General features: G+C 32.3%; 2 protein-coding genes across 2 annotated transcripts; both read right to left on the reverse strand.

The window, feature by feature from the left end:
- Positions 1-10005: 10005 nt before the first annotated feature.
- On the reverse strand, positions 10006-13717 carry LOC134275435 (L-rhamnose-binding lectin CSL3-like). The gene is made up of 3 exons (XM_062757717.1): positions 13708-13717; positions 10581-10883; positions 10006-10259 (listed from the first exon to the last, which is right to left on the reverse strand). The coding sequence occupies exons 1-3, from the start codon at positions 13715-13717 to the stop codon at positions 10006-10008; spliced, it is 567 nt and encodes a 188-aa protein (XP_062613701.1).
- Positions 13718-16039: 2322 nt separating this feature from the next.
- LOC134275436 (caprin-2-like) lies at positions 16040-19413 on the reverse strand. The gene is made up of 2 exons (XM_062757718.1): positions 19305-19413; positions 16040-16472 (listed from the first exon to the last, which is right to left on the reverse strand). The coding sequence occupies exons 1-2, from the start codon at positions 19369-19371 to the stop codon at positions 16081-16083; spliced, it is 459 nt and encodes a 152-aa protein (XP_062613702.1). The 5' UTR covers positions 19372-19413; the 3' UTR covers positions 16040-16080.
- Between the last annotated feature and the right edge of the window lie 6566 nt (positions 19414-25979).

Genomic DNA, 25979 nt, shown 5'->3' on the forward strand with positions numbered 1-25979 from the left:
AACGTTGATTACGTCTGAAATGCATAGATTTTGCCTTCTTTAATGAAACTCACAGGGAATATGGCACGAGAAGGGAGTTGGGGAGCGTTTGGGGAACATCTGTAACGGTTCCCGTTACAATTAGCACTAGTTATTCTTTTTTCTTCTTATTTCTTCTCCGGTACTTTTTTGTCCGGAAGTGTTCTCAGAAACTGTTCACCAAACTAAGTTAAAACCTTTTTAGGGTTAGTAGGCATGTTGTGTAGATGTGCCGAACGAAGGTCATTTTGCACGCATTCGCATGCACGTGCGGGCGCGTGCAATGAGTAAAATGACTGATATATTTAATATTGTTGTAACTTTTATATTTTTTCATAAAATGCTTTGAAACTCATTATATAAAGATATATAAGTTGTGTAGATAAGATGACATGGTCAAATTTGCATGAACTCACGCGCATGCACGTGCGCTTTGCTCTGATTGGCTGAAACAGAAATCTCAATATCCTTTTTGTTTTATGATGAAATGCTTTGAAATTTATAACATAGACATGCATTAGGATGAACTACAATATGATATATAAAATTTTTCATGAAATCACGCGCATGCGCGTGCGCTGCAGTCTGATTGGCTGAACTTTTAAAAAAGAGTATAACTCCCTTGGTTTTCAACCAAACAGCATGGGATTTACAACATAGGTAGACATAAAGGACTCCTAGAGGATGGTATGGTCACCATTCACATGCATGCACGTGCGTGCATGTGCGCTTTGCTCTGATTGGCTGAAACAAAAATCTCCACATCTTTTCTGTTTTTTTACAAAATGCTTTGAAATTTAAAACATTAGCATACTTTAAGATGTCCTACACTATGATATATAATAATTGTCATGAAAATACGCGCATGCACGTGCGCTGCAATCTGATTGGCTCAAACTTTAAATGGCTATAACTCCCTTCTTTTTCAACCAAACAGGATGGGATTAAAACATAGACAGACATAATGGACTCCTACAAGAAGGTATGGTCATCATGCACGTGCGTGCACGTGCAAATGAGTAAAATCGTGTAGACAAGATGATATCATCATTACGTTCATGCAATCACATGCGCACGCCTGCATTGCTTAAATTTGAAATACTTGGTATACTTTTGGAAAAACGTTGTTTACGTCTTAAATGCATAGATTTTCTCTTATTTAATGAAACTTACAGGGAATATGGCACGAGAAGGGAGTTGGGGAGCGTTTGGGGAACATCTGTAACGGTTCCCGTTACAATTAGCACTAGTTTTATTTGAAATTGAATCAGGGTTGTACCATTGACAAGAAATAAGATTTGATTTTTAAAAAAAATTAAAAGACACACCTGCTAGATAATTTTAAAAGTGTGAAAAGTGTAACTATTAAAATAAATTTTTCTTCAACCATTTAATTAGTGGTATTGCAGTGCCAAGTATTTACAATCAGTTTGTATTGTTGTAAGGTTGTATTGTTGTAAGGACACACTTTTAAAGAAAACAATGTTATGTAATGTATCGTATTACGGCGCACGGATTATAACGTCAAAGTGTCTAAAACAGCGTCACGTTTTCTCTTTGCTAAACAATAGTTGGATAAGTTCCACTTAAATTTAGGAATTTCATTAATGCACATAGTTAAATTTCTTCATTCCTCCATAACAAGTTGCGGAACCAATCTGACACATACATGCGATCCTCTAAAGATTTATCAGTGAGTTACGGACAGTATTGTCATTACTATTCTACTAAATATGCAATCTTGTACCGACGTTCAACAGTGACAGCGTTTTTGCTATAACCAAAGCAGTTTGTCCGTATGTTTTTTTCTACCCGTGGACTCCTCGATCAAAATTGATTTCGCTAAGAAAACCCATATTTCGTTTGTATACTAAAGTATACTGGTGATATTCATATTCTTTTTTCTTTTGTATTCCTTTAAAGCCTCTTAGCCCCTCTTTACAATACCTAAATCAAATTAAACTGCTCTTCGGTGCGCCATAATGGCATCAAACGTCGCCATTTTTCGTGTGTTGTGTAGTAATCTTTCCAATTTCAAATGCTCGGGAAACTGCTAAATATTAAGCAAATGCTTTGAAATTTTTAATTAGACAACACAATAGATCGTAGATTCAAGATATAATATCTTAACGTCTATCTCATCTATTTAAAACTTTTATATCGAAATAATACTTGACGTGTATTCTTTAATGAAGCCCTGATATTTTGACCGTGCGCCGTAGGACCGTACCCTGTGCACATTCAAGCATAATACAATCTTTAATATATAATTCATCAAAAGAAATATGATGCACTTAATTATGATAAATAAACATTTTCTGAAAATTTCAACTAAGTGCGCCTATAATTTTTCGCGAAAAACGCTATGTCCACGATTTTACTGGACAACCCTCGTATATATAGTATGTCATGCAGTTTAGGTATTAAGTGACCGAAGTATATAGTCAGTAAAACGTTCGCAAATGACAAAAAGATGTAGCAGACTTTGTGGTATCTTTCATTTTTATGCTCGCTTTGATATATAATCGAGTAGACAATTTTCAAGGAATCTCTAGTTTGTTGACCATGCCAATATATTTACGATAGTTGGAAGCCTGGGATAATGTCTAAAGCATGTCATGTATAAATTATCCCACGTTTTCAACAGTTGTATATGTCCCTGGCAGGCTCAAAAACTCAAAAGGTGATTCCTTATATTTACATTTACATCTCAAATAAAACCGCACGTTAAAACAAATAAAAATATTTTGTCTAATAGATTCAAAAGACGAAATAATTCATATTTTTGCAATTTAAAGTTTCCAAGATCTCTTTGGAGATTTTGAGAATCAGGATTTGAATAACATCATTTCTTTATATGCAGTGGAACAGCGCATTGGAAGTATTTTTAGGCTACGGTGATCGAAGATTCGGGGGTTTACAGATTTTGCCCTGTCCGTCTGTCGGTCTTTCTATTATTTTCTTCTGTTGTCCCCCAAACTTCAACCTTGCATATAACTTCTGATTGGTTGAGGATAAGGCTTTCATATTTCACCGGACGTACAGACAGATGGATGGATATCCCAATTAATGCATACCCTCCTGCTTTTCAAGTGGGGAGTATAAAAATACTAATTACAAATTATAATAAATGATAATATTTACACCCCTCCTTTGAAAAGCTGGAGGGTATATAGTAATCCTGATGTCCGTCTGTCCGTCCGTTCTTTCGTTTTTTACGATTAAGGATACCCATCTCTTATCCACTATTCTCATACCACTGAATGAAATTTGATGAGACTTTCACAGAATCTTTATTACATAAATGCCACCGTGCACCTCCTATTTTTCTTTTTGATCTGACACATATTTTAGGTTTCCCATAGCAAAATATGGGCACTGCCATAAGTGCCATTGTATTCAAATTGAAGGAGGGTATCATTTAGTAAGCTCATTGCTCACAGTACCTTCTAGTTGTTTTCTGATTTTAGAACCTACCTGCATACACGTAATTAGACGAAACTGTATTTTTCAATGTTCAGTGCACATACATAAAGATCGATTTGAAATAAACATTATTGGCAAAAATATTGATTAAAGACATGCATATTACGAAAAGTTGACTGTAAAGAAAGGTTTAATTGTATATTTGAAAAACATGAATATAATTAACTAGTGTATATTGCATTCATCAATTACGCAACGAATTACGAAAAAAAGCTCACCAAGACATTATTTAAAGACGTCTATGGTGTTGTTCATTTTCTCGGAAAGCTTTATAAAAGTATATTTTTCTCAGATAGATATGTCTGTGACATAAGAGCGCATATAACATATATGATCAAAGGCAGTAAACACTACATTTTTTAAAGCTGGTCCCTCGGTAAAGATTATATAACATATATTATTATACCTCTACTGTAATTACTCTATATAAAAGTAATACCATAAAACTGTCTATTTCCCCGAGAAGAGAATTTTTCACTCATCCGAGGACTATTCCCTGGAAAATCAGAGCTACTCCCTGGGACTACTCCCTCATGAATATTTATTAGCAATTTAGACCAATCAAAGTGTTCAGTGGGTGGAGCGTTCAAGAAATCTCGAGTCTGTGACGTCATGTTATTAGCAATGTAACTATGACGTCAAAACATTTCGACATGCGATGTCAAAATCATACTTGAATTCTAGCAAAAGGGAGATAACTTTATATCTTCGAAATGTCAGTGAAAATACTTTTAAAAAATAATTTGATTATTTTAGGACACGATTCATTACTTTTCATACAATCTGTTTAACCTCATGCATTTGTAATTATGCCTCTATTGTGTTTTTTTTTTAAATGTCGGAATATCTGGTAAATAAAATTAAATGGCCTATGATCGTTTCGGTATAATAAAACAGTTATGGAATGTGAACTCGAGAAATAGCAAATTTATGGTTCCCCTCGGCAGGAAATTATTTCCCTCGACGGCTTCGCCGCCTCGGGAAATAGTTTCCTCCCTCTTAATTTAGAACCATGATGTATACTTAAGCAAGTAGATTTTTTTTCAAGCATACAAAATTTCAAGGTCATTATAATTTTGGAAGTGAATATAAAATATCAGGAAGCAGTCAAGCATTGTAATTATTTTGTTGTTGAATGTACTTAGTTATTGAGTAATATTCAAATTTTAATCTGCAATGAAATTAAAAATTATAAATGTTTTAATTTGTTGATATTTAAAACTTCGTGTTCATTCATTTTGAGTTTGTTGCCATGACAATATGTCTGTCAAGAAAATGGCTCTGATATTCCTTTTTGTTCAGTTTGACCCTTGACCTTTGACATTGTGACCTCAAAATCTAAAGGGGTCCTCTACTTTTTAAAAAACCAGTGTACTAAATTTGATGTCTGTCAAGCAATGGGTCCGCAAGATTTTGAATGATTAAAATCTCTATACTGGTATATCGAGAATTATAACCCTTGACTTTTGACCTTGTGAACTCCAAATTAAAAGGGGCCATCTACTTATTAGTAGGTACCAGTGTACTATGTTTATTTATCTATTAAGCAAATGATTTTTTTAAGCTAAGAGAGAACACACTTGGTCTCCTGATTGACAAACAGGTACTAAGACATGTGTATATTGCCCTGCTTAAAGAAAATGTAAAATAATATTTACAATCTGGCACCCCCCCCCCCAATTAACCCCATTTAACCCCCTAAGAAATAATTATTGATTGAAAAAAAAAAATGTACAATATACTGGTATTTTTCAACAGCAAAATTAAAATTTTTGAAAATATTTAAATCAGCAAAATAACTCCTTGATAGATGAAGTTCAGGGATGAGAAAATTTGAAAATTCACAAAAAAATGTCCAACTTTAAGTAAAAAGTATAGCAAAATATTTGAGAGTCCATAGACAGATTTTTTATATAATTTAGACAGACATGTTGTCTAATGATTGGTATGAGATTGAGTTGATTCTAAGCGTCACTTTCTGAGTTATAAGTTTTTGAAAAGTAAATATTTTCAACGAGTTTTCAAAAATCTGGAAATATGCCAGATTTGTGACCTTTTTGCACTTAAACGGGAGCACAGTTTGTGATTATGAAAAATTTTCTGAAACAAGTGTATCTTGTTACTTTCAACCATATATGGATATTTTTTATCATTACCAAGTAAAACGCTGAATTTTTAAATATAAAATCCTGTAAAATTCCTGTTTTCTCCCTGCGTAAGGACCAAGAATTCTATTTTTAGTAATAGGGTCGATTTAACCCCTTAAGTGAGACCACACTGAAAAAAATTTCTGGCAAAATATTTCACACTATAGAAGAAATTTACACACAAAATATGAGGTTGATCCGAGAACCTTGCTCCCATAACCTCTTGCATGGTTTTCTCGTAGACATGCTCTTAATATTCCACAGAGCCAAAATGAATTTGAACTACCCTATATATATTGGAATCCAAACTTCATAAGAATCCTTACAAACAAAGAGACATTGCAGGTTCCAGTAAATGTTCAACCAAGCCTCTTTCGTTACTCCTCACTAAGATATTAACAATAGTGAAGGAGAAACTTCAAGAGTACTGTGCAACAATATATTCAAGAAGTGGTGTAAATTAGATGTGGATACTTAAAATCTCCAAGGATCTTTTGGACAATTTGAAATCTCCAGATTTTACCAAAATCGACAGCTTAAAAACTTACGACTTTTCAACTTTATACACAACCATTCCCCCAGGATAAATTAAAGTCCAGAGTTTTTGATATCATTGACAGCTGCCTCTTCAATAAAAATGGAACTCTGTAAAATTTACTTACCTCGTTATTGGTCATTTGCAAAATTATTTTGTTAAAACAGATTCTGATTGAACACATAAGTACTCTGAAGTTGACATCAAAAGATGCTTGAGTTTCTGATTGAGAATATCTATGTGGTTTTTGGAGACCAGGTATTCCAACAATCTGGAATTCCCACGGTGTACAAATTGCGCTCCGTTATTAGCAGACTTATTTGTATATTCATATGAAGCAGAAATTCATGCAAAATCTTGTGCGTGAAAAGAAAACACTTGCTGTGGCCTTCAACACGACATTTAGATATATCGACGACGTATTGTCAAGTAGTAATGATAATTTCCATTTCTACGTCGATACGATATATCCTAGTGAGCTTGAGATAAAAGATACCACAGAGTCCGACACTTCTGCTTCATACTTGGATATTTTACTTGAAAAAGACACTAATGGTAATCTAACAACCAAGCTCTATGATAAACGTGATGACTTTAACTTTTCTATCGTCAACTTCCATAACTTATGCAAGAATATACCTTCATCATCTGCATACAAAGTTTATATCTTTTATTTGATTCGATGCGCAAGAGCATGCTCTTAATTTCTTAAACGAGGTAAATTATTGACAAGCAAGTTGATGAAACAAGAATATCAACAGTCTCGTTTAAAGTTATCATTTCGTAAGTTCTATGGTCGATACAATGACCTTGTCAGCAAATACAATTTATCATTGAGTCAAATGCTGACTGACGTTTTTCATACCAATTGTTAGTCCATTATTTATACACTGAATTGACGACGGATTTTATCCATTATTTCCTGATCATGACAAGGAGCACACGGCGGGTGTGACCGGTCAGCAGGGGATGCCCACTCCTCCATGGCACCTGATCCCACCTCTGATGTTTCGGAGGTCCGTGTTTGCTCTGCTCGTATTTTGTATATTGTTTAATGGACTTTGAGATTAAATACTGTTCGTTATCTCTACATCCTTTTTACAAAAGGTATCTTGAATACCTGGTAGCTGAAAGCATGTTTCCGGGTCATTTCAACCAAAATATATCTCAATATAAAATCTATTCAGTGACACATTATGCGAATTTCAAATAGTTCATGTATTGTTTTTTTTAAACCAAAATGTGTACCTCTAAGCAGGACATCTGATTAAACTTAGCAGTGAGAAAAACTTAAATTTCAAATAGAGTGGAAGGTACATACAATCATAGAACTTAGTAAATTAGGAAAAAGTTTGAAAAATAAAGATTGATACTAACTCTCAGTGTTAACACCCCTCCTTTCTTTTTTAACTTAAAATGTACTTTAAATCCTTTAAATTTTTGAAATACTCATGAATAGATTAAATGTTTTTAAAAAATGTCTTAATGAAATATAAGGGAGAAAAAATCCATTTGCAACATATTAAACATGGTTTTGATGGATTTGTATGTTTGACTAAAAAAAGTTGGAGCATTTATCTGTTTAATGCATTCATGATTTCTATATTTTTTTTTAAATTTAATGGGCTCTAGGTATAGAACTTTTTTAATTCAAGGGTTAAATAAAACTAAATCTAACTATGTGTCAATCAATAATTCAGACTATTTAATAAAAAAAGACAACAAATTTACTGAATATACAAATATTAAAAAAAGCTACGGATTTTTTTTCATAATTTCTTGGATGACTGCTTTTTTCTGCAATGTTCAGCTGTTGGGATATAAGTCACACCTGTAACACCCTCGTACAGTTTATTCATCGTTTTTAAGCCCTTAGTCAGTAGATGATTCATAACTTTTAGCAATTCTAATGTAATACTTGGTAATAAAAGACAAATACATAAATGAATAGTTAAAGTCATATACGCTATCTGAACGCCGAATTTTGTGTGAAACAAAATTATTAATGATTTAAAACACATGAAGTGTAATAAAAAATAATACTTTCCACAAAATTGTACTATAGATGTCGTTGTAATAACAAAACAATTAAACAATATCTAGGAATTCAGAATCCAGTCTTTTCATGAATACTGATAAACGAAGTGCGTAAACAGTAGGCCTATACATTGTATATAGAAACACATGTCCGCGGGAAAGCACAGACAACTAGGTATGTTGCATTTTGACAACAATTATTAATGTAAGGTTAATATGCGTCATAACAGAGAAGATGGTTGATACTGAAATACATTAAAAGATAAAGTACCATTAAGTATCCACGTCAAAAGTAGTAGTATTTCTAAACGGTCTACCTTGTTTTCTTTTTCCGCCACGTGTGTTTATCAATCTAAAAGTAGCGACGGCGTCACGTGATGGATTTATTTTAAAATAGCTGTTTTTCTTTCCTTGCAGGATAATAAATAATTATAATTTGATAACTTTGAAACGCGTTTAATTTTGATGGTGTAATTTACAGTATTTTCGTAACTTTTATTGATAAACAAATTGTATCAATTTCCAATCGTATTTTAACTGGCGCAAGTTATAGCGTGTTTACTTTTAAATAATTAATTACCTGATGCAACCATCATCAACAATCAAACTGGCAACATGGACAAATGCGCCGTGACTTCTCTTCCCTGTTCAGACTGCACAAAGCATGACACTTTACAGGATGCTCTCATGTCCTTTTTTTCCATTGTCATTTAACATTTTCGTTTAGTGGTGAAAGGAGCAACACACAATGTTCAATTCTTTGCGTCGATGACTTTCTTCTGACTCGAATAACCGTGCAACTTGCTACGTTCCGTAAATAAACTAGTCCTCCATTATTGGTTCATCCACAGTGAACTCAAAGACTTCTGAGGTTCCTATGATTTTAATTGTTATAAGATTTTCAACTGAAAATGTCCTTTGTATTTACCCTAACAAAAAATACTATAGTTAAATATAGTTAACTATAGTTTACTATAGTTAACTATAGTAAATCAAAGTGTCAAAGTTTTGGCCAAAGTTTTTCAAAGTGTCCAAGTTTTTGCCAAAGTTTTTGAAAAAGTCAAAGTTTTCAAAGTGTCAAAGTTTTCGTCAATTTTTCAAAGTGTCAAAGTTTTCGTTAAATTTTTTCAAAGTGTCAAAGTTTTCGTCAAAGTTTTTCAAAATTATCACTATAGTTAATCAAAGTTTTTAAAGTGTCAAAGTTATCACTATACTTAACTATAGTAAACTATAGCTAACTATAGCTAACAATAGATAACTATAGTATTTTTTGCTAGGGTAGTCCAATACTAAGTGACAACAAATATCAAGTATGACAAAGGAAATTCGTTACCGATTAACTGCTTAGCTTCCCTGGTTTAATTCTGCCGGATTCAAACGCTTTGGTGATTCCTAGAGTTATCTCCAAGTAAACGCAAACCTAACCTTTAAAGTGCGTTCGATCAAACCTCTCTGTACTTAATACTACCCAATTACAATTCAATCGCACTTATACTTATATTAGATCTAAAAGTTATTTTTAGCATCGTGGATGATTCTGCCTAAAAAAACAAAACAAAGAAAAACAACAACAACAAATCACAAAGTTAATTTAAACGAGTTTTGATCCCGATATTTTTGTCTTAAACTTTGTTTTAATAATTTTTACAGAACTAGCTTAATTAAAAATCAATATAAACAATAAGAGTCATTGTGCTTTTTTTGGCGATAGAGCGAGTTTAATATTACCTTTTTGCACTAAAATTTGTGTCTTAATCAAAAATAACATCTTCAAAATCCACCCTAATTGTTACAATTTCCGAGTCCTTTTCTTTTTCCATTGAGAAGGATCTCCACGTCAAACAACTTTTTTGATGTTACACAACTTGACCACGTAAAAACGTAAAGACCAACAGACGGCGCTGTGAACACACCAGTATGTTGATTGTATGCGTTTCCATAGTTAAAATATACACCATCGTACACAACGTTAACGGGTGTTCCTCTTTGGAGGTGTAGTGTTTTTGTTGTGTATGCATTGAATGCAGTAAATGTACCTGCAATATGACAAGCAAAATATTAGAAAAAGAATAATGAAACAACAGCAAAAATAAGTATTACCTGTTCATAAGGTAACAATCAATTAAAACTGAAGACGATTTTAACGATTCCCAGTTATCATTTAATTTTTTTTTATGTAATTTGATTAAACTTGGCCTTTTTGCAATGTTAAATGCTTTATAACAAATGATACCGTAAGTGAATATAACATGGATTTCAAAATATGAATTCCAATTTTGCATTATCTTTATAATGTGCCAAATATTTTTATTTAAAAATACATTGTCATGTATTCAAAAATAACATATTAAAAGTACCATTTGAAATAGTGCTTGGATCCTTTACACATCGATATTTGACCTCCAGATATTTAGAGTAATTAGGGCACGGGTCTCTGAAGTGTTGAACATCGGCGTGAAGGTGGCATGTCCTGTACCCATTGCAATTCCATTTCGTCTTGATTTCAGACGCCTCCGAACGACAGGTACGTGTTTTGGTTTTACCAGTAGGACATACCTGTTCGTCCGTTCGTCCGTAGTTTGCAGATAAAATCTGAATCTGGGTTCCTTTGGTACATCGGATAAAACCTTTTTGACTATCACAGACAGCAAACGACTGGTCTTAAATGGAAGAGATTTTCGGTTAGTTCTAATTACAGGTGAAATGACAATTTTAAAAAAAAAGTAACAAGTGTAAACGATGAAATTGCAAGATAATTTGTATAAGTATTTGGAATTCACCTGAAGTCTCCACGTGTCTGAATGCCGATGACAAAATCAAAATAGCAGCAGCTTGGAAAAAATTAATCTTTTGGCCTCCAAAGATAGATAAATACATAGTATTCGATATGAATATTTCACCACAATGTGTTCAATGAAAGATAAATAGGAAAATAAAAGAACAAACGCGCATATTTATAGATAATATGTGCGTGATTTAATGTAACATATGTAACTCAACTATGAAATTGATATTTCGAAATTAAATTATATATACGTTTAAATATATTAGCATAAATGACACATTCACACGTGAAAATGATAAATTAGTACTCGCTTATCAAAGAGTTAATAGTACATGACATGTTTCCTTGTTATAAAAAGTAGTGCAGCCTGCGCAACTTGGAATGGTAATTAAATACTAAAATTGTAAGAAGTTATTATTTGTATCATTACTTTATATAAACATGATAAAGATAGAAATTTTCCATAAATTACAAAGTCAATTGCGTTATAAAGATATCAAAATTTAATTTGGATTCTCGGAATTTTCTCCGACTTGGGAGAAAATACAAAAGATTTAAATAACACATTACAGAGAAGATAAAATCGTATTGTTAGATAAAACGAGGTGTTCTCCGTGCTCCGAATTGTATTAAATGCTTTAATTTAAATGTACTACCGGTAATTATATTTCTTTACATAATTTTGTATTTTTCAAAAATATATTTTTGATCAGTTAAAAAAAACGCTACATAATTGCATGACACTTATCATTGAGCTGATTGAGTGAATGTATATAATTTAATAATGAGATATCTGTGAGACATATATGTACAAGCAAATATTGCTATATTAAACAAAGGAAAGGGGGAATGTTCTTTAAAATTGTGGATTTTGAAATATATATCTTTCATATTAATAATATTATGACAATTTATATGAGGGACGATAGGGTTTGTCGGCGCACAAGCAAATTTCGGAATATTTTAGGGATATAACTATTACATTTGCTTTCATTTCTTTAGTACTATACAAAACATTGAACTCAAATTTACATCATTGAAATCAGAATCAAAATCTTAATTATATGTCAAAATTCATATAAATAGCATTGGAAGCAGGCGATTGGTGTCATGTTTTTTAAAGTGTTAGAATTGTGTTTGATGAAAATGACGTCGTCCAACGCGTAACCGGCGCACGGATATATAATAAATTGTTTTGAATACTATGATCTGTATACATTAGAGACAGGAAAAAAGTACAGAAGTGACAATACACGTTAGATTTTAATAGGGACGTTATTTTTAAATGACATGAAACTCACTGAGAGTTTTTCCTCTATACCAAAAATAATTACAACAAGTTAGAAGTAGAGTACTGTTTGTTAAGGTACGCAGACAACGGGGAACAATCTGGACCACAAAGGATGTCAAACAATGTGTTTTCTCTGCTACCTACAATGTATGGCGATCTTTTGACTAAATTTCGACTAAAATTTGAATCTGTTTAAAAAAAACAACAAAAAGCCTGAGAGTTGTGAATTTAAAAAAAGTCCCTTAGTCAAGAGTGGTCTTTCACTTAAAAAAAAAATTGAATGTAAACAGACGCGTGTGAAGCAGAAAAAAGAGATCATGACGTTATATGAGACGTAAATTACGCTTGCTTTCGTGCGCCGATGTACACTTACATGCTTTCTTTATTTTTTCATAATTTCCTCTTTAAATATGATATCATTATGAAATTTGAAATGCATGATAATATAATGTTACTTTTTGTTATGAGAAGAAAAGAAATTTAATTCAAAAAAGAGAAAAATAAACTGTTTTCCATGTCTACGACTTTTTGGGACAACCCACGTAGTTCCATGCTTTTCAACTTCGTGTCGTGTCTTTTTGATATCAACTTCAGAGTACTTGTGTGTGCAATCAGAATGTTTTTCAACAAAATAATTTTGCGAATGACCAATGACCAGGTAACTTAATTTACGAGTTCCATTTTTATTGAAAAAGCAGCTGTCATTGATAACAAAAACCCCGAACTTTTAATTTTCCGTGAGAAATGGTTGTGTTTTAATTTAAAAATTAAAATCGTAAGTTTTTAAGCTGTTGATTTTGGTAAAATTGTGATTTCAAATTTTTCAACAGTTCTTCTGAATTTTTGAGTATCCACATCTAATTCACTCCACTTCTTGAATTATTGTTGTACAGTTCTCTTAAGTTTTCCCTTCACTACTGTTAATATCTAAGAAAAGAGTAACGAAAGAGACTCGCATGAACATTTATTGGAACCCACGATGCATCTTTGTTTGTTAGGATTTTTATGAAGTTTCGTAATCCAATACATATATGGTAGTTCAAATTCATTTTGGCTCTGTGGGATCTTAAAGATATTCAAAATTGACATATGATTACTTTCTTGGAGAGGGACGTATGTGTATAAGAGGAATTGCCACTTGTAACACTAAATGCAAGTTCTTCTTAAATGCATTTATATAACGAGCCTTACGAAGGAAGAAAATGTTGTTACTTGCTTTGTCAGCAGGGACCAGTATGTACTGATCAAGTAATCTACTAGTATCTAATTCTTTTTTCACTTCTGGATTTTTGAATGCAGAAGGATAGAAGGCTTTATATTGCCCCTCAATCTTTTCATACGCGACTTTAACACGGAATTGATACATTTAATCCATTCTGACAAGATGTCAACGTCTTCTTTTTCATACCTGGCCCCATCGTCTGGCGTGATCAAGATTGTGTAATTCAATAAAATGTACCGTAACAACATATAAATAATTGAATAACAATAACTTATTCATTAAGAATCTCTTGCGTTAACCAGAAACATAAATTACAGGGATTAGCAATTCCGCCATTAGCATGTTTGTTTAACCAAATATCTGACGGTCCAGATACTTACCTAAAAATAACTCATTTTATGTTTTGTATTTCTTCGAAAGTAAAATAATATTAATTATACCATACTTGGATGCCTGATGTGTAAAGTTTTTATGATCTTTAAAAGCAAATTGGGCAACTAAAAGATATTTTGATCGATAGTTTGCAAAATCGCGACAATATGGCAAACCAAAAGTCACATGTTGTAATTTCGGATTTCTCCTTTGTCACTGCATTAAATAAACAAACGTTTGAAGAAATAACATTGTGAACAATTCATAATTCAAATTAAGAAAAGATTCTTTGTATTTCATAATAATTCTAAACTTTTGTGTGATTTAAGTTGCACGAGATTGCACGAGATTGAACCCGAGAATTTGAACAGTTACGAATCTTTATTATTTATCATGTTTATGGCTCTGTTTTTACAACATATTTACAAGAACAAAACAAATGGTAGTTTGTTTCCAGCGGTCCACCAGAACATTTAGGACTGGTTATTAAGTTACAGGCATACAAGTTAAATTAAAAAAAGACAAAACAATTGTGTCTTAATCTTGTATGATTTATGTTTAACACGTAACTATGATTCAGACTGTGAATACTTAGAATTTGTGTTAAGCGTATTTGCAATTCGTCGTTATATTAAAATAATTAAATTGTCGTTTTCTGTTAAGAATTACAAAACAGGCACGTTTTATTTTATTAAAGTTAATTTTATTGATTTAGGATGTCAGCCAAAAAAAAATCGTCGATCGCCTTTACGTTCACATTTAGAAAGCTTGCAAACTCCCCGCTACTTCGAAAAAGATTAATCGACCCCTTTATTGTTTGTTTGATACTCTAAGAGTCCTTTATCATATAACCTTTCGTTATTTCTGCACAACATCTTTAACTGTCATTTGTTGTTTTTCAAAAAAGCTTCATTGTACACAAACATTTAGCCGACATATGATATTTATCATTTCAAACTTTCAACTAAGGTTTTGATAATATAAAAGTGCACGTACATAATTTCTATGCATGTGACTTTACCGTTGTGTTACCCGTTGACACGTGTGTTGCTAAGGCTGAGGGCAAAAGAATGGATTGTAAACTGCGTCTAAACCAATCAGATTTTAGTATTTAAGATGAAAGTATACTCCCCGTCAATGAAAACGCAACACTTTAATTTTAGGATGAAAAGTATACACGGGTTATAACTACGTACCAAAATAGGTAGGACATCTTTTACTTTGCCAAATCAGTTATTTAACGGTTGAATGAATTTCTTTCCTCTACCGGAAGTTGCTTTTTAGCCCTCTTAGCAGAAATCAAATTTTTGAATTTTTAACAAAATTTTTAACAATATTTTGGGTTTTCAAGGTTTTGTAGCTGTTTACCATAAGTAATGTACAAAAAGCCCGGGAAAAAAATTCTTCTTTCTTTACCGGATGTGATGCCTATATTTCCTAAAAATGACTGATTTTCGTTGCTAATGGTGGAGATTCTCAAAATAAAGAAAAAAAGAGATGCAGATTCAAATTAACACTATTTAAACACTCTTCAGACTCATGTGTTTCAATAGCATAAATAACAGTTTCTTGACCGGAAGTCCAAGAGTTACTACACTACGCCAAGTTAGAGAAAATTCGACCGCTGTATCTGAACAACAGGCAATTAAACATGCCCAAGAATATTTATTTCGCTCTAATAAAGACATTAATAAACCTAAGACATGGTAGAAATCGGACTGCCTACATTAATGTTGTACATGGCGGACTAGCATGTTTTGATTAATTTGTCGGAAGGGGGGATGTTTTATTTCAATGTTATCTGTTCAGAGGGCTAAAAAAGCAACTTCCGGTAATGATATAAAAAACCATTCAACCATTAAATAACTAATTTGGCAAAGTAAAAGATGTCCTAACTTGTTTGGTACATAGTTATATCCCGTATATAATTTTTCAACCTAAAAGTAGAGTGTTGCGTTTTCATTGACGGGGAGTATATTATTGCATACAAATAACCACTCTCTCATCGGAGGAACCATATAGGACTGTTTGTTGTGTCAAAACAAGATTCTTATATAATTATCAAAAACGTACATGTATAGTCAGGCAGCATTTTTTTAACATATGTTAAATAACTAAGAAAAGGCAGCTTTTTAAATTTGCTTTATTACGTTGATACTTATAGTATACAATTGTATTTAATTGTCTTTATACTTTCCATCCGGAAAAACTGGAAAAATCTTGGTGCAGATAATCTGCATGTTTTGTAGTACGGATGTTCACCTTATCCCCAGCTTTCAAAACCAGTGGAAATGTATTTGAACAGTTTGCATATCCTTTACCACCAACATTATTGCAGTTTCCAAGTCCTGTTCTTTTGCCATTGAGAAGGAGTTCCACGTCAAAAATCTTTCCCGCTGCTACACAACTTGACCATGTAAACACGTAAAGCCCGTTAGATGGCGCTGTGAAGACACCCGTCTGCTCATCGTACGCGTCTCCATGGTTGTAATACAAACCATCGTAAACAACGTCAGCGAGGGTCCCCTCTTGTAAATGCAGGGTTTTTGTTATGTATGTATTAAATGCAATAACGTCACCTGCCATATAGAAACAAAATTTTAAATTGATTGATTGTGTATTGTTTAACTTGACTCTCGAGAATTTTGCCGGTTGAGAGCTGTTAATTGTGTTAATTTTTGGCACTCAGGGACATTGTGCATTGAGGGATCTTTTTCGTGCCAGCACCTACTGCGACAAGAGACCTTGTTAAATACGGTCTAAACCAAAAGACCGATCTCCACGCCCCACTGCGGTTTTCGAACCAGCAACATAAAGATCAACTCCCTTCTTTGCGAATTTAGATCAGACACGTTAACCACTTGGCCTCCCAATGATAAACGGTGTGTAATTCATTAAAATGAACCGTTACAACATATAAATTATGGAAAAACAATAGCTTATTCATTAAGGAATCTCTTGCTTTATGAGACATAAATTACAGGGATTAGCAACTCCGCCATTAGCATGGTTGTTTACCGAAATTATTATTATTATTATTATTATTATGCACAATTTATAAAGCGCTAAATATAATATAAAATTACTCTAAAGCGCTGTACATTAAAATATTAGCATAAATATATAAGCATAAAACATAAGAATACAAGCACTATGGGACTAAAAATACATATCAAAGCCATAAGAATATACATGAATAAACTCTTAAAAGACTACGAATTAAAGCCATAAGAATATACATAAATAGACTTTTAAAAAGACAAGATATATATATACATGTAAATTGCTGTGATGTCCCTTGTTATAAGATAATTTAAATTTAAAAAAAATTAAAAACAAATTAAAATAGCTTCTTAAGAATAATCTGGGTATGCAGTAGTAAATAAATAAGTTTTTAATAGTTTTTTAAAACGAATAAAATTTCTTTCCAATCTCAAGTTTTGAGGAAGACTGTTCCACAATGTTGCACTAGCCACATCAAATCGCCTGTTGCCGTATGATTTAGTCCACATGCGCGACTGAACAAGGAACATGGAGTTCTCTGAGCGTAGAGATCTACTAGGCGTGTAAACCTGAACCAGTTCTTGTATATATAGTGGCGATGTTCCGTTTAAAGCTTTAAAAGTCTGTAAAAGCAGCTTGTACTGGATTCGATGTTCTACGGGAAGCCAATGTAAGTTGACTAACACAGGTGTTATATGATCATGTTTCTTTGTACGAGTAATTATCCTGGCGGCCGTATTTTGAATCCGTTGAAGTTTGGTTAAGGAACTGGTGCATATGCCGTATAGTAAGGCATTGCCATAGTCTAGACGAGAGGTAACAAGTGAGCATACCAGTGTCTTACAAGCACTCTCTGATATTAAAGGTCGAATGCGTCCAATATTTCGCAGTTGATAGAAACATGACTTGGTAATGAAGAAATCCGTTGTTAGATCCCCGGAAGTTGTAAAAGGTAGACTTTGGTTATCCATGTTCAGCACAGAATCAAAGAAAACACCTAAATTTTTCACACATGATGAGACTTTAATTTCATTCCCGTCAAAATTGATGCTAGCGTCTTTAAAATGATGAATTTTGTGTTTTGGGGCAAAGATAATAAGCTCCGTCTTTTCCTGATTAATCTTTAGAAAGTTAGAGCGCATCCAAGAACTTATATCGGAAAGGCAAGTTTGCAAACGAGATGCTACATCTATCCAGTTGCTATTAGGTGCTATTGCCATATACAGCTGAGTATCATCTGCATAACACTGGAAACTCATGTTGTATTTTCGACATATATCACAAATTGGCTTGGCAAATAGGCTGTAAAGCTTAGGTCCAAGGACCGATCCCTGGGGAACGCCAAATCGTAAATGAAAATCTCTAGACTCAGATGAACCTATAGCAATACGTTGGTGACGATCGCTTAGGTATGATCGTATCCATGACAAGGCCGCACCAGTGATGCCAAACGAAAATTCCAGGCGATTGATAAGAATATTGTGATCAATCACATCGAAGGCTGCAGATAAGTCCAGCATTAACAAAACAACACTTTTGTGGTGGTCCTGATACGTACCTAAGAATTACTCTTTTTTTGTCTTGTATTTCTTTGAAAGTAAAATTATAATGTTAATCATACCAGTTTTGGATTCCTGATTTGTAAAGTTCTAATGATCTTTAAAAGCAAATTGGGCAAATAGAATAGGTTAATGATCAAAAGTTTGCAAAATCGCAACAATATTGCCGACCAAAAGTCACATTTTTGGGATATCTCCTTTGTCTCTTCATTACATAAACAAACATATGAAGAAATAACATCGTGAATAATTCATAAAAAATACTATATAATTCGAAATAATTCGAAACTTTTATGTGTTTTAAGTTGCACGAGATTAAAAAAAGTGAACAAGAGGGAACCCAAGAATTTGAACAGTTGTGAATCTTTATTATTTATGTCTCTGTTTTTACATAATATTTACAAGCGTGAAACAAATGGTAGTTTGTTTTTTAGTAGTCTACAAGAACATTTATAACTTGGTATTAAGTTACAACCATACAAGTTAGAATAAAAAAAAACAATTATGTCTAATTCTTTTATGAATTATGTTAAAAAAACCTATTCCACAATGAAAAACTATTTCTGAGGTTTTATAATACTTTTCTGCAGATTTCTTTTAATGTGAAAGAAGTTGCATCTGGGTTATTTGATATAAAATGACTTTCAAAAACATTAATTTTCCTAAGCATTATCCATATTATGAGTCCCTATAGTTAAAATTATTGTGAAACGAATTCACAGTAAAAATAAAACATCGCAGAGAGCAAACGGCTTGTCTTGTATGAAAGAATGAGATTTCGAATTCCTTCTTATAATAACAAGTGTTTGCAGTAAAGGTGAGTACAAGTAACAAGGATTTAGAATCTACCTGTTGTCTCCACGTGTCCGAACGCTGATAATAACAGCACAAAAGCAGTAGTCTGGAAAAACATCATCTTTCGACCTCCAAAGATAGATTAAAATACAGTAAATGATATTAATACTTAACCAACTTAGAATGCCATAAAAGTAAAAGGTATTTGAATTAAGAAAATATTATTAAATTTGCAATAGAAATATGGATTCACATAGAATAAATTGTTACAATTACCTTTCCTTTGGAAAACTCGCTCACCGAACGACGAAGATGAGAGAACAGACATATTTATAGACAGATATGGGTGACTCAATGTAACACATGTTTCTTAACCGTGAAATTAATATCTCGGAATAAAATGATATAATACAAATATATCAGCAAAAAGAGAAATTTACGAGCTAAGGTTTGGATAATAAATTTTTAAAATATGCTTTTCTGCAATAAATTGAAACATCATTAGAATAAAATTTTTATCTATAAATACATTTATGCTTATTTCTATAAACCTTTCAAATACCAATATTAATTATTGAATTCACAAAAAACCAATACTCTCCCTACGATACTGCCTTCAATCTACTTTCCCTTATATTCTTGCTTTGTAAATACTCATTCTAAGAGATAACTTAAAAAGCTGCATTTTATAACGTTCATTTTATTTATAATAATTTTTGGAGGGATTTTGGCCACATGAACCTTTCTGTGGGAAAACTGGGGAGTCGACCATTCCGTCAGTTTAACTTCATATGTAAGGGACACACTGCGGGCCTTCCTGAACATCAATGCCCGAGCCTAAACGATGACCAGCGTTCTAAGGTAAGCGTAACCTGCCCCTCTTACCCTGTCTCCTGTAGTGCTACATGATATAAAATTTGCATGGGAGAGGCCTAACCAGGCGTAATTGTTACATATACCAGCCTGTAACATCCCTTCACCTTGGTGAGGTGTATGTGACCCCAGCCATATCAGGTGTTGACCCCACTATAGCAAAATACTAGTATTAGAATTTTGGCAACACATTTAACTGTGTCATGACTTTACATCATTAATTTATTTTGCACTTTAAATTGATTTCTGTTATTGAACCCTTGCTTTAGGAGAAAGTGGGGAGGGACACCCAGGTTTTGGAGCAGGAAGTGTCAACACATATCACTGCTGACTCCCCGGACCTGCCGTCGACACTGGAACAATATCCCCATTAACAACGACGGCCTGTTGTGTTGCGTTTCGATAGCATGATGACGGGTTGTGTGTTACCGGGACTGTGTGTTGTAAGCAACGCTCCAGTGCACAAATGTCACTTCACATTAGCGGATTGTTCCAGAAGAGCTGTTACAATATTGGAAGCAAACCTATTAATTTGGACACTAGTTTTATCACACATAAGCTATTCCTCTTTAAAATGTGTTTTTAAAAAGTTTACAGAAGTATCTTCATTTTTTAAAATAATATTTTTCATTTTCTTGTGGAATTATGTGAATTACCTATACTTCTTAACAATCAACACTAAACCAATATTCTAAGTGTTCAACTAATAACTATGGCACTCCAAATTTACAAAAATTAGCTAAACATGGTTTCACAGTCGATAAACTAGGTTTGTCTGTTGTAAACCATAGTTAACAACGTTAATCTATATTTTACATCTGTAAACCCTAGTTAACACGATAATCTATGTTGTTTCAGAACCGTAAGTTATACTTAACATCGAAAACAATCATTTGCAATTGCAAAATACAGATTATCTGATAAATACAGTTTCACGATTGGTAAATTATGGTTTACAACTCTTAGCTATAGTAAACAATCTGATAAATATAGTTTCACAAATTGTGAAAGTATAATGAACAACTCTTATCTATAGTTCACGATTGTAAATTATAGTTTACAGACGTGAATCTATGTTTGTAAATAAAAATTTATTGATAATGTTTTTTACAGACAGATACTTAGATTAGCATTCGTAAACTATAGTTAACGACTGTTCAATTTAGTTTTACAGATGAAAACTCTGATAAACGATTTGACAACTATAGTTTACGATTTGTAAACTATAGGATGCAGTCGATAAACATAGTTTATCAACTGCGAAACTATGTTTAACTCATTTTTTGTGAATCTGGCGTGCAATAAACACCTCTTTAAGAATTAACAAAAAATAATTTCTTTAATTCATGCTAAAGGATGCATACTTTAGATTGATGTTGGTAAATATCATGTAAGCATCTAGTCAAAGTTTTCGGCAAAGTGTCAAGGATATGATGTGCCCTCAAAATGTAAATATATATAATATAAAAGACCACGACTCGCTCTATTTACTGCATAACATTCTTTTCGTACGAAAACAATGTAATTTGAATAGGAGATTGAATCATTTGATGCTATATTTACCACATAGATCCTCTGACTGATTGACAACATCTTTGAAGTGTTTGGAGATCAGGTTTTTAAACTATCTGTTGGAATGCCCATGGGTACATATTTCCTTCACATCATAAGCAGACCTCTTCTTATGTTCACAAGAAGAATTCATAAAAAATACTGTGTCTGAAAGAAGAGAACACTTGTTATGACTTTGAACTAAACAGTTAGAAATATCATGAATTTACAATAACTACTTAAGTGCATTTGAGTCGCCGGCGTGGCACAGTGGCTAGAACGTTTGCTCTAGAGTCGCGAAGTAAGGCGTTGACCAATACGTCTCAGGGTCGAATCCCACTGTGGCACGGGAGGTCCGGTCCTTCGGATGAGACTGTGTAAACCGAGGTCCCGTGTCGCAGTGAGTGCGGGCACTAAACGAATATCCTTCACTGCTCAAAGGCTGTATCCACGTATTATTTAAAGAACAAATTTGCAGCTCTCCACTGACAAGTGGTGGCGTCTCCATATAAGTGAAAAATTCTCGAAAGAGACGTTTAATGACATAAAAATAATCAACCATACTTACTTCCATTCATATTTTGACTAATAATGTCTTGGCGTATCTGTTTCATACTTGGTAAATACATTAATGGTAGTCTCACAACGAAACTTTATGATAAGGGGAGGACTTTGAGTTTATATGGTACCTTACTCATATAACAGTACACCCTTATCAACTACATTTGGGGTTTATGTTTCCAAGTTTATTCTATACGCTACTAAATGCTCTTACAAACAATTTCTACTGCGATACATGCTATTGACAATTATTTTGCTGAAACAAGAGTAACAACACATCAATTTCGTTTGGAGTCATTACTTTGCAAATTCTATGATCGATACAACATGCTTGTCAGCAAATATCATCTATCATAATGCTGAATACCATTTTTCATACTAACTGTTAGGCCATTATTTACACACTGAATCTACATATGTAGCGAATATTGTTGCATGCATGAACATTTATCAAATCGAATAGGATAATAACAACGAAAATTTATTGAAACGTCGAAAATAAATTTTGTTAAAACACTGCATAGGAAAATTTATATTGTTTGTTTGAAAAAAAATACTTCCCTTATAAATTAGCAAATATGTCACAATTTCTGAGAAAGAAAGACAGGTTGAAAAATCCATGTACTATTCAACACTGCATTTTCTGTATCAATCGTATAAATTGAGGTCCTTTGTGCAGTAAATGCTGGCTTGAAAAAAAATATTCCCCGCAGCTTAAACAGCCATGACTTTATTATTTTAAATAAAACAATGACTTGAACATCTATGCTTAACTAACTCAACACACAATTAATCTTTGTTTGAGTAATAGTATTATCCCAGACAAGAATCATAATCAATTAATGATTGTCATATTTTTGGAGATGGTTGAGGAGAAGTTAAAAAACAATCTTTACAATTTATGTTAGTACAAAACAGCTAGGCCAAAATTTTTCCCCAAATTAAATTTTTCTGAAACTTGGATATTTTGTTCTAGGATATAAAATCTCTCTTTAAAAAAGAAATATAAAAGAAATTAAACCACACACTATTTATCCAAATAGTTTAAAATATGGCCTATTAGCGGCTTGTAAGAAAATTGTGAAATCAGATTGTGAAAATGAGCATTTTCCAACATTATTAATGGAAGTATTGAAAGATTATTGTATGATGCTTTGTTTGAAGACAACTTTTTTTTTAACTTAAAGTAAGTACCGTAAGTTGATTTGGTAAATTTGAATAAAATAATGTGTAAAAAATATACCATACTTACGATTTGAAGTGAAAATTCACGTGAAAGTATGCTAAAAGTAAAGTTTTCACAAGAGAAAATATATAAATAAATATAAACAAAAGATCAACAGAATGATTCAAATGGGTCCCAGAATAAAATGTGTCAAAAATAAGCTAAATTAATTAAATTTAAATTAACTAAAAAAAAATTAAATCTATTGTTTCAGATATTTTTGTGATAAAAAAAATTAATTCCAAAAATATTTAAGGTTCAGTAGATGACGTCATAATATTAGACCTTAGACGTCTTGACATGACCTTGAACTTAAAAGTACATTTAGAGTGGAGACGCCATATACTTGTGTCCAAATATCAGCCTTCTACTAATCATAAAGCATAAATTACACTGCACTTACACTCGTCGGCATTGCATTTAAGTAGTAATAAGCCATTCTAAAATGTAACCTCCTGATTGACCAATAATAGAATTCTCGTATATTTTCACAAAATGTGATGAAAATATGCGAAAAAATTATTTTTCTTACAAACACCATTCATTGATCACAATGTCGTGATATAATTCTTTTATCCAGTAATTTTAAAGAAAAGAGTAAAAATAGAATTCACGGGTGTTTTGCATTACCTTAAATAAGATCAATGTTTTTGACATTTGTTAGCTGCAATTTAAAATTAATTTAAAAATGTCATATTTACAGGCTATGGGTCCACTTCCGGTGTTGCAGACCAATCATCTCCTTACGATGCTGTTCCGCTGCCAACAAAGGAGGGAAAGTTGAATGTCACTTCTCTACGATAAGATTTTCATTTCACAAGGACCTGTTACTATAATTGTATTAACTGTCTAAAGTTTAAAGATTTTATTAGTAAAGGTTAGAAGAAAAAAATGTATTTAAAGAATAACAGTCTTTTATTAAGTGATTTTAATAGATGTTGCAAAGCAAGAAAGAATGATAAAATGTTGGACTGGTTGTTTTTAAATGAAAGATATGGAGATAAAGAACAGTATTTTAAGTACAGCTATTTGTAAGAACCAGGCAGGGGGTGATTCATGACCACTTCAGATTTTTACAAAATTTTGATATGTTGCTTCATGGACCAAGGGAACATCATTGGACAACATAATTTTTTTGGCCAGCCTTTGTTGCCATGGAAACAATGCACCATGTAAATGCACAACCAAGCAAAAAATCGAAAAAAAATGTGAATTTAGCTATTATTGAACACAGGAACAGAGCTTTTTTGATGATAGTACCATAAATAAATCCTTTTTTGCTGAGAAGTACATACAAAATGATAAATGATTACCATAAGGATGAAATTATATAGGATTTATAAAAGGTGCTGAATTTCAATTTAACATAGGTCATTTCATAAAATTCACTTTTCACAATATTTCTTCAAATCCAACATATTTTAGAAGCATATTAAGAAAAAGGCCCGCATGTTAAAGAAATCTGATAACATGGGATAGAAAGAGCACATTTTTAATTTTGATAAAATTAAATAAAACCCATGGGTTTTTAAAAAATATTCTGTTACCATGGCAACAAAATGTCACAAAAGCTCATTTTTCACAATAATAACCGTTTTTAGGAGCATAGTAAGAAAAAAATCCCACATGTTAAAGAAATCTGATAATGTTGAATAGAAAGAACTCTTTCTTAATTTTAATAAAAAGTAAATAAAACCCATGGGTTTTTTTAAAAATATTCTGTTACCATGGCAACGAAATGTCACAAAAACTCATTTTTCACAATAATAACCGTTTTTAGGAGCATAGTAAGAAAAAAATCCCACATCTTTAAGAAATTTGATAATGTGGAATAGAAAGAGCACTTTCCTAATTTCAATTAAATTTTTAAATAATATTCTGTTACCATGGCAACAAAATGTCACAAAAATTCATTTTTCACAATAATAACCATTTTTAAGAAAATAGTTAGAAAAAATCCCACATGTTAAAGAAAACTGAAAGCATGGGATAGAAAGACCACAATCCTAATTCTAATAAAACAAAACAAAACCCATAGGTTTTCAAAAATATTCTGTAACCATGGCAACAGAATATAAAAAAAATCATTTTTCTAGAAAATACCAAAATATATCATTTTCAGAGTATGTTGTGGAAAAAATACCACAAGCACAAAAAAAATTGATAATATAAGATAAAAAAAATGTTCTCCTAAACCTTGCAAATATTAGATAAAACCAGTGGATTTCTCATAAATTTTTGAACCATGGTAACAAATAATTCTAGAAATGCTTTTCTAAATATATTGACTTTACAAAATCTCCATAAAATACAAAATAATTATTGACTAACATACATGTATTATTTTCACATTTTATTGTAAATGCATGAAAATATATTTTTTTAAATATGCTTTTGTGATTTGTATCTGGTTACCATGACAACATCTCCAAAAATATTGTATTTGCCTATACAATTTAGTCAATGTGATTAGCTTGAATGAAGAAAACTGTATGAGTGGCCATTAGCTAAAATACTAA

The sequence above is a fragment of the Saccostrea cucullata genome, unplaced genomic scaffold, assembly GCF_032062105.1.
Source record: "Saccostrea cucullata isolate Sc308-1 unplaced genomic scaffold, CSIRO_AGI_Scuc_v1 ctg8562, whole genome shotgun sequence".
Classification (NCBI taxonomy): domain Eukaryota; kingdom Metazoa; phylum Mollusca; class Bivalvia; order Ostreida; family Ostreidae; genus Saccostrea; species Saccostrea cuccullata.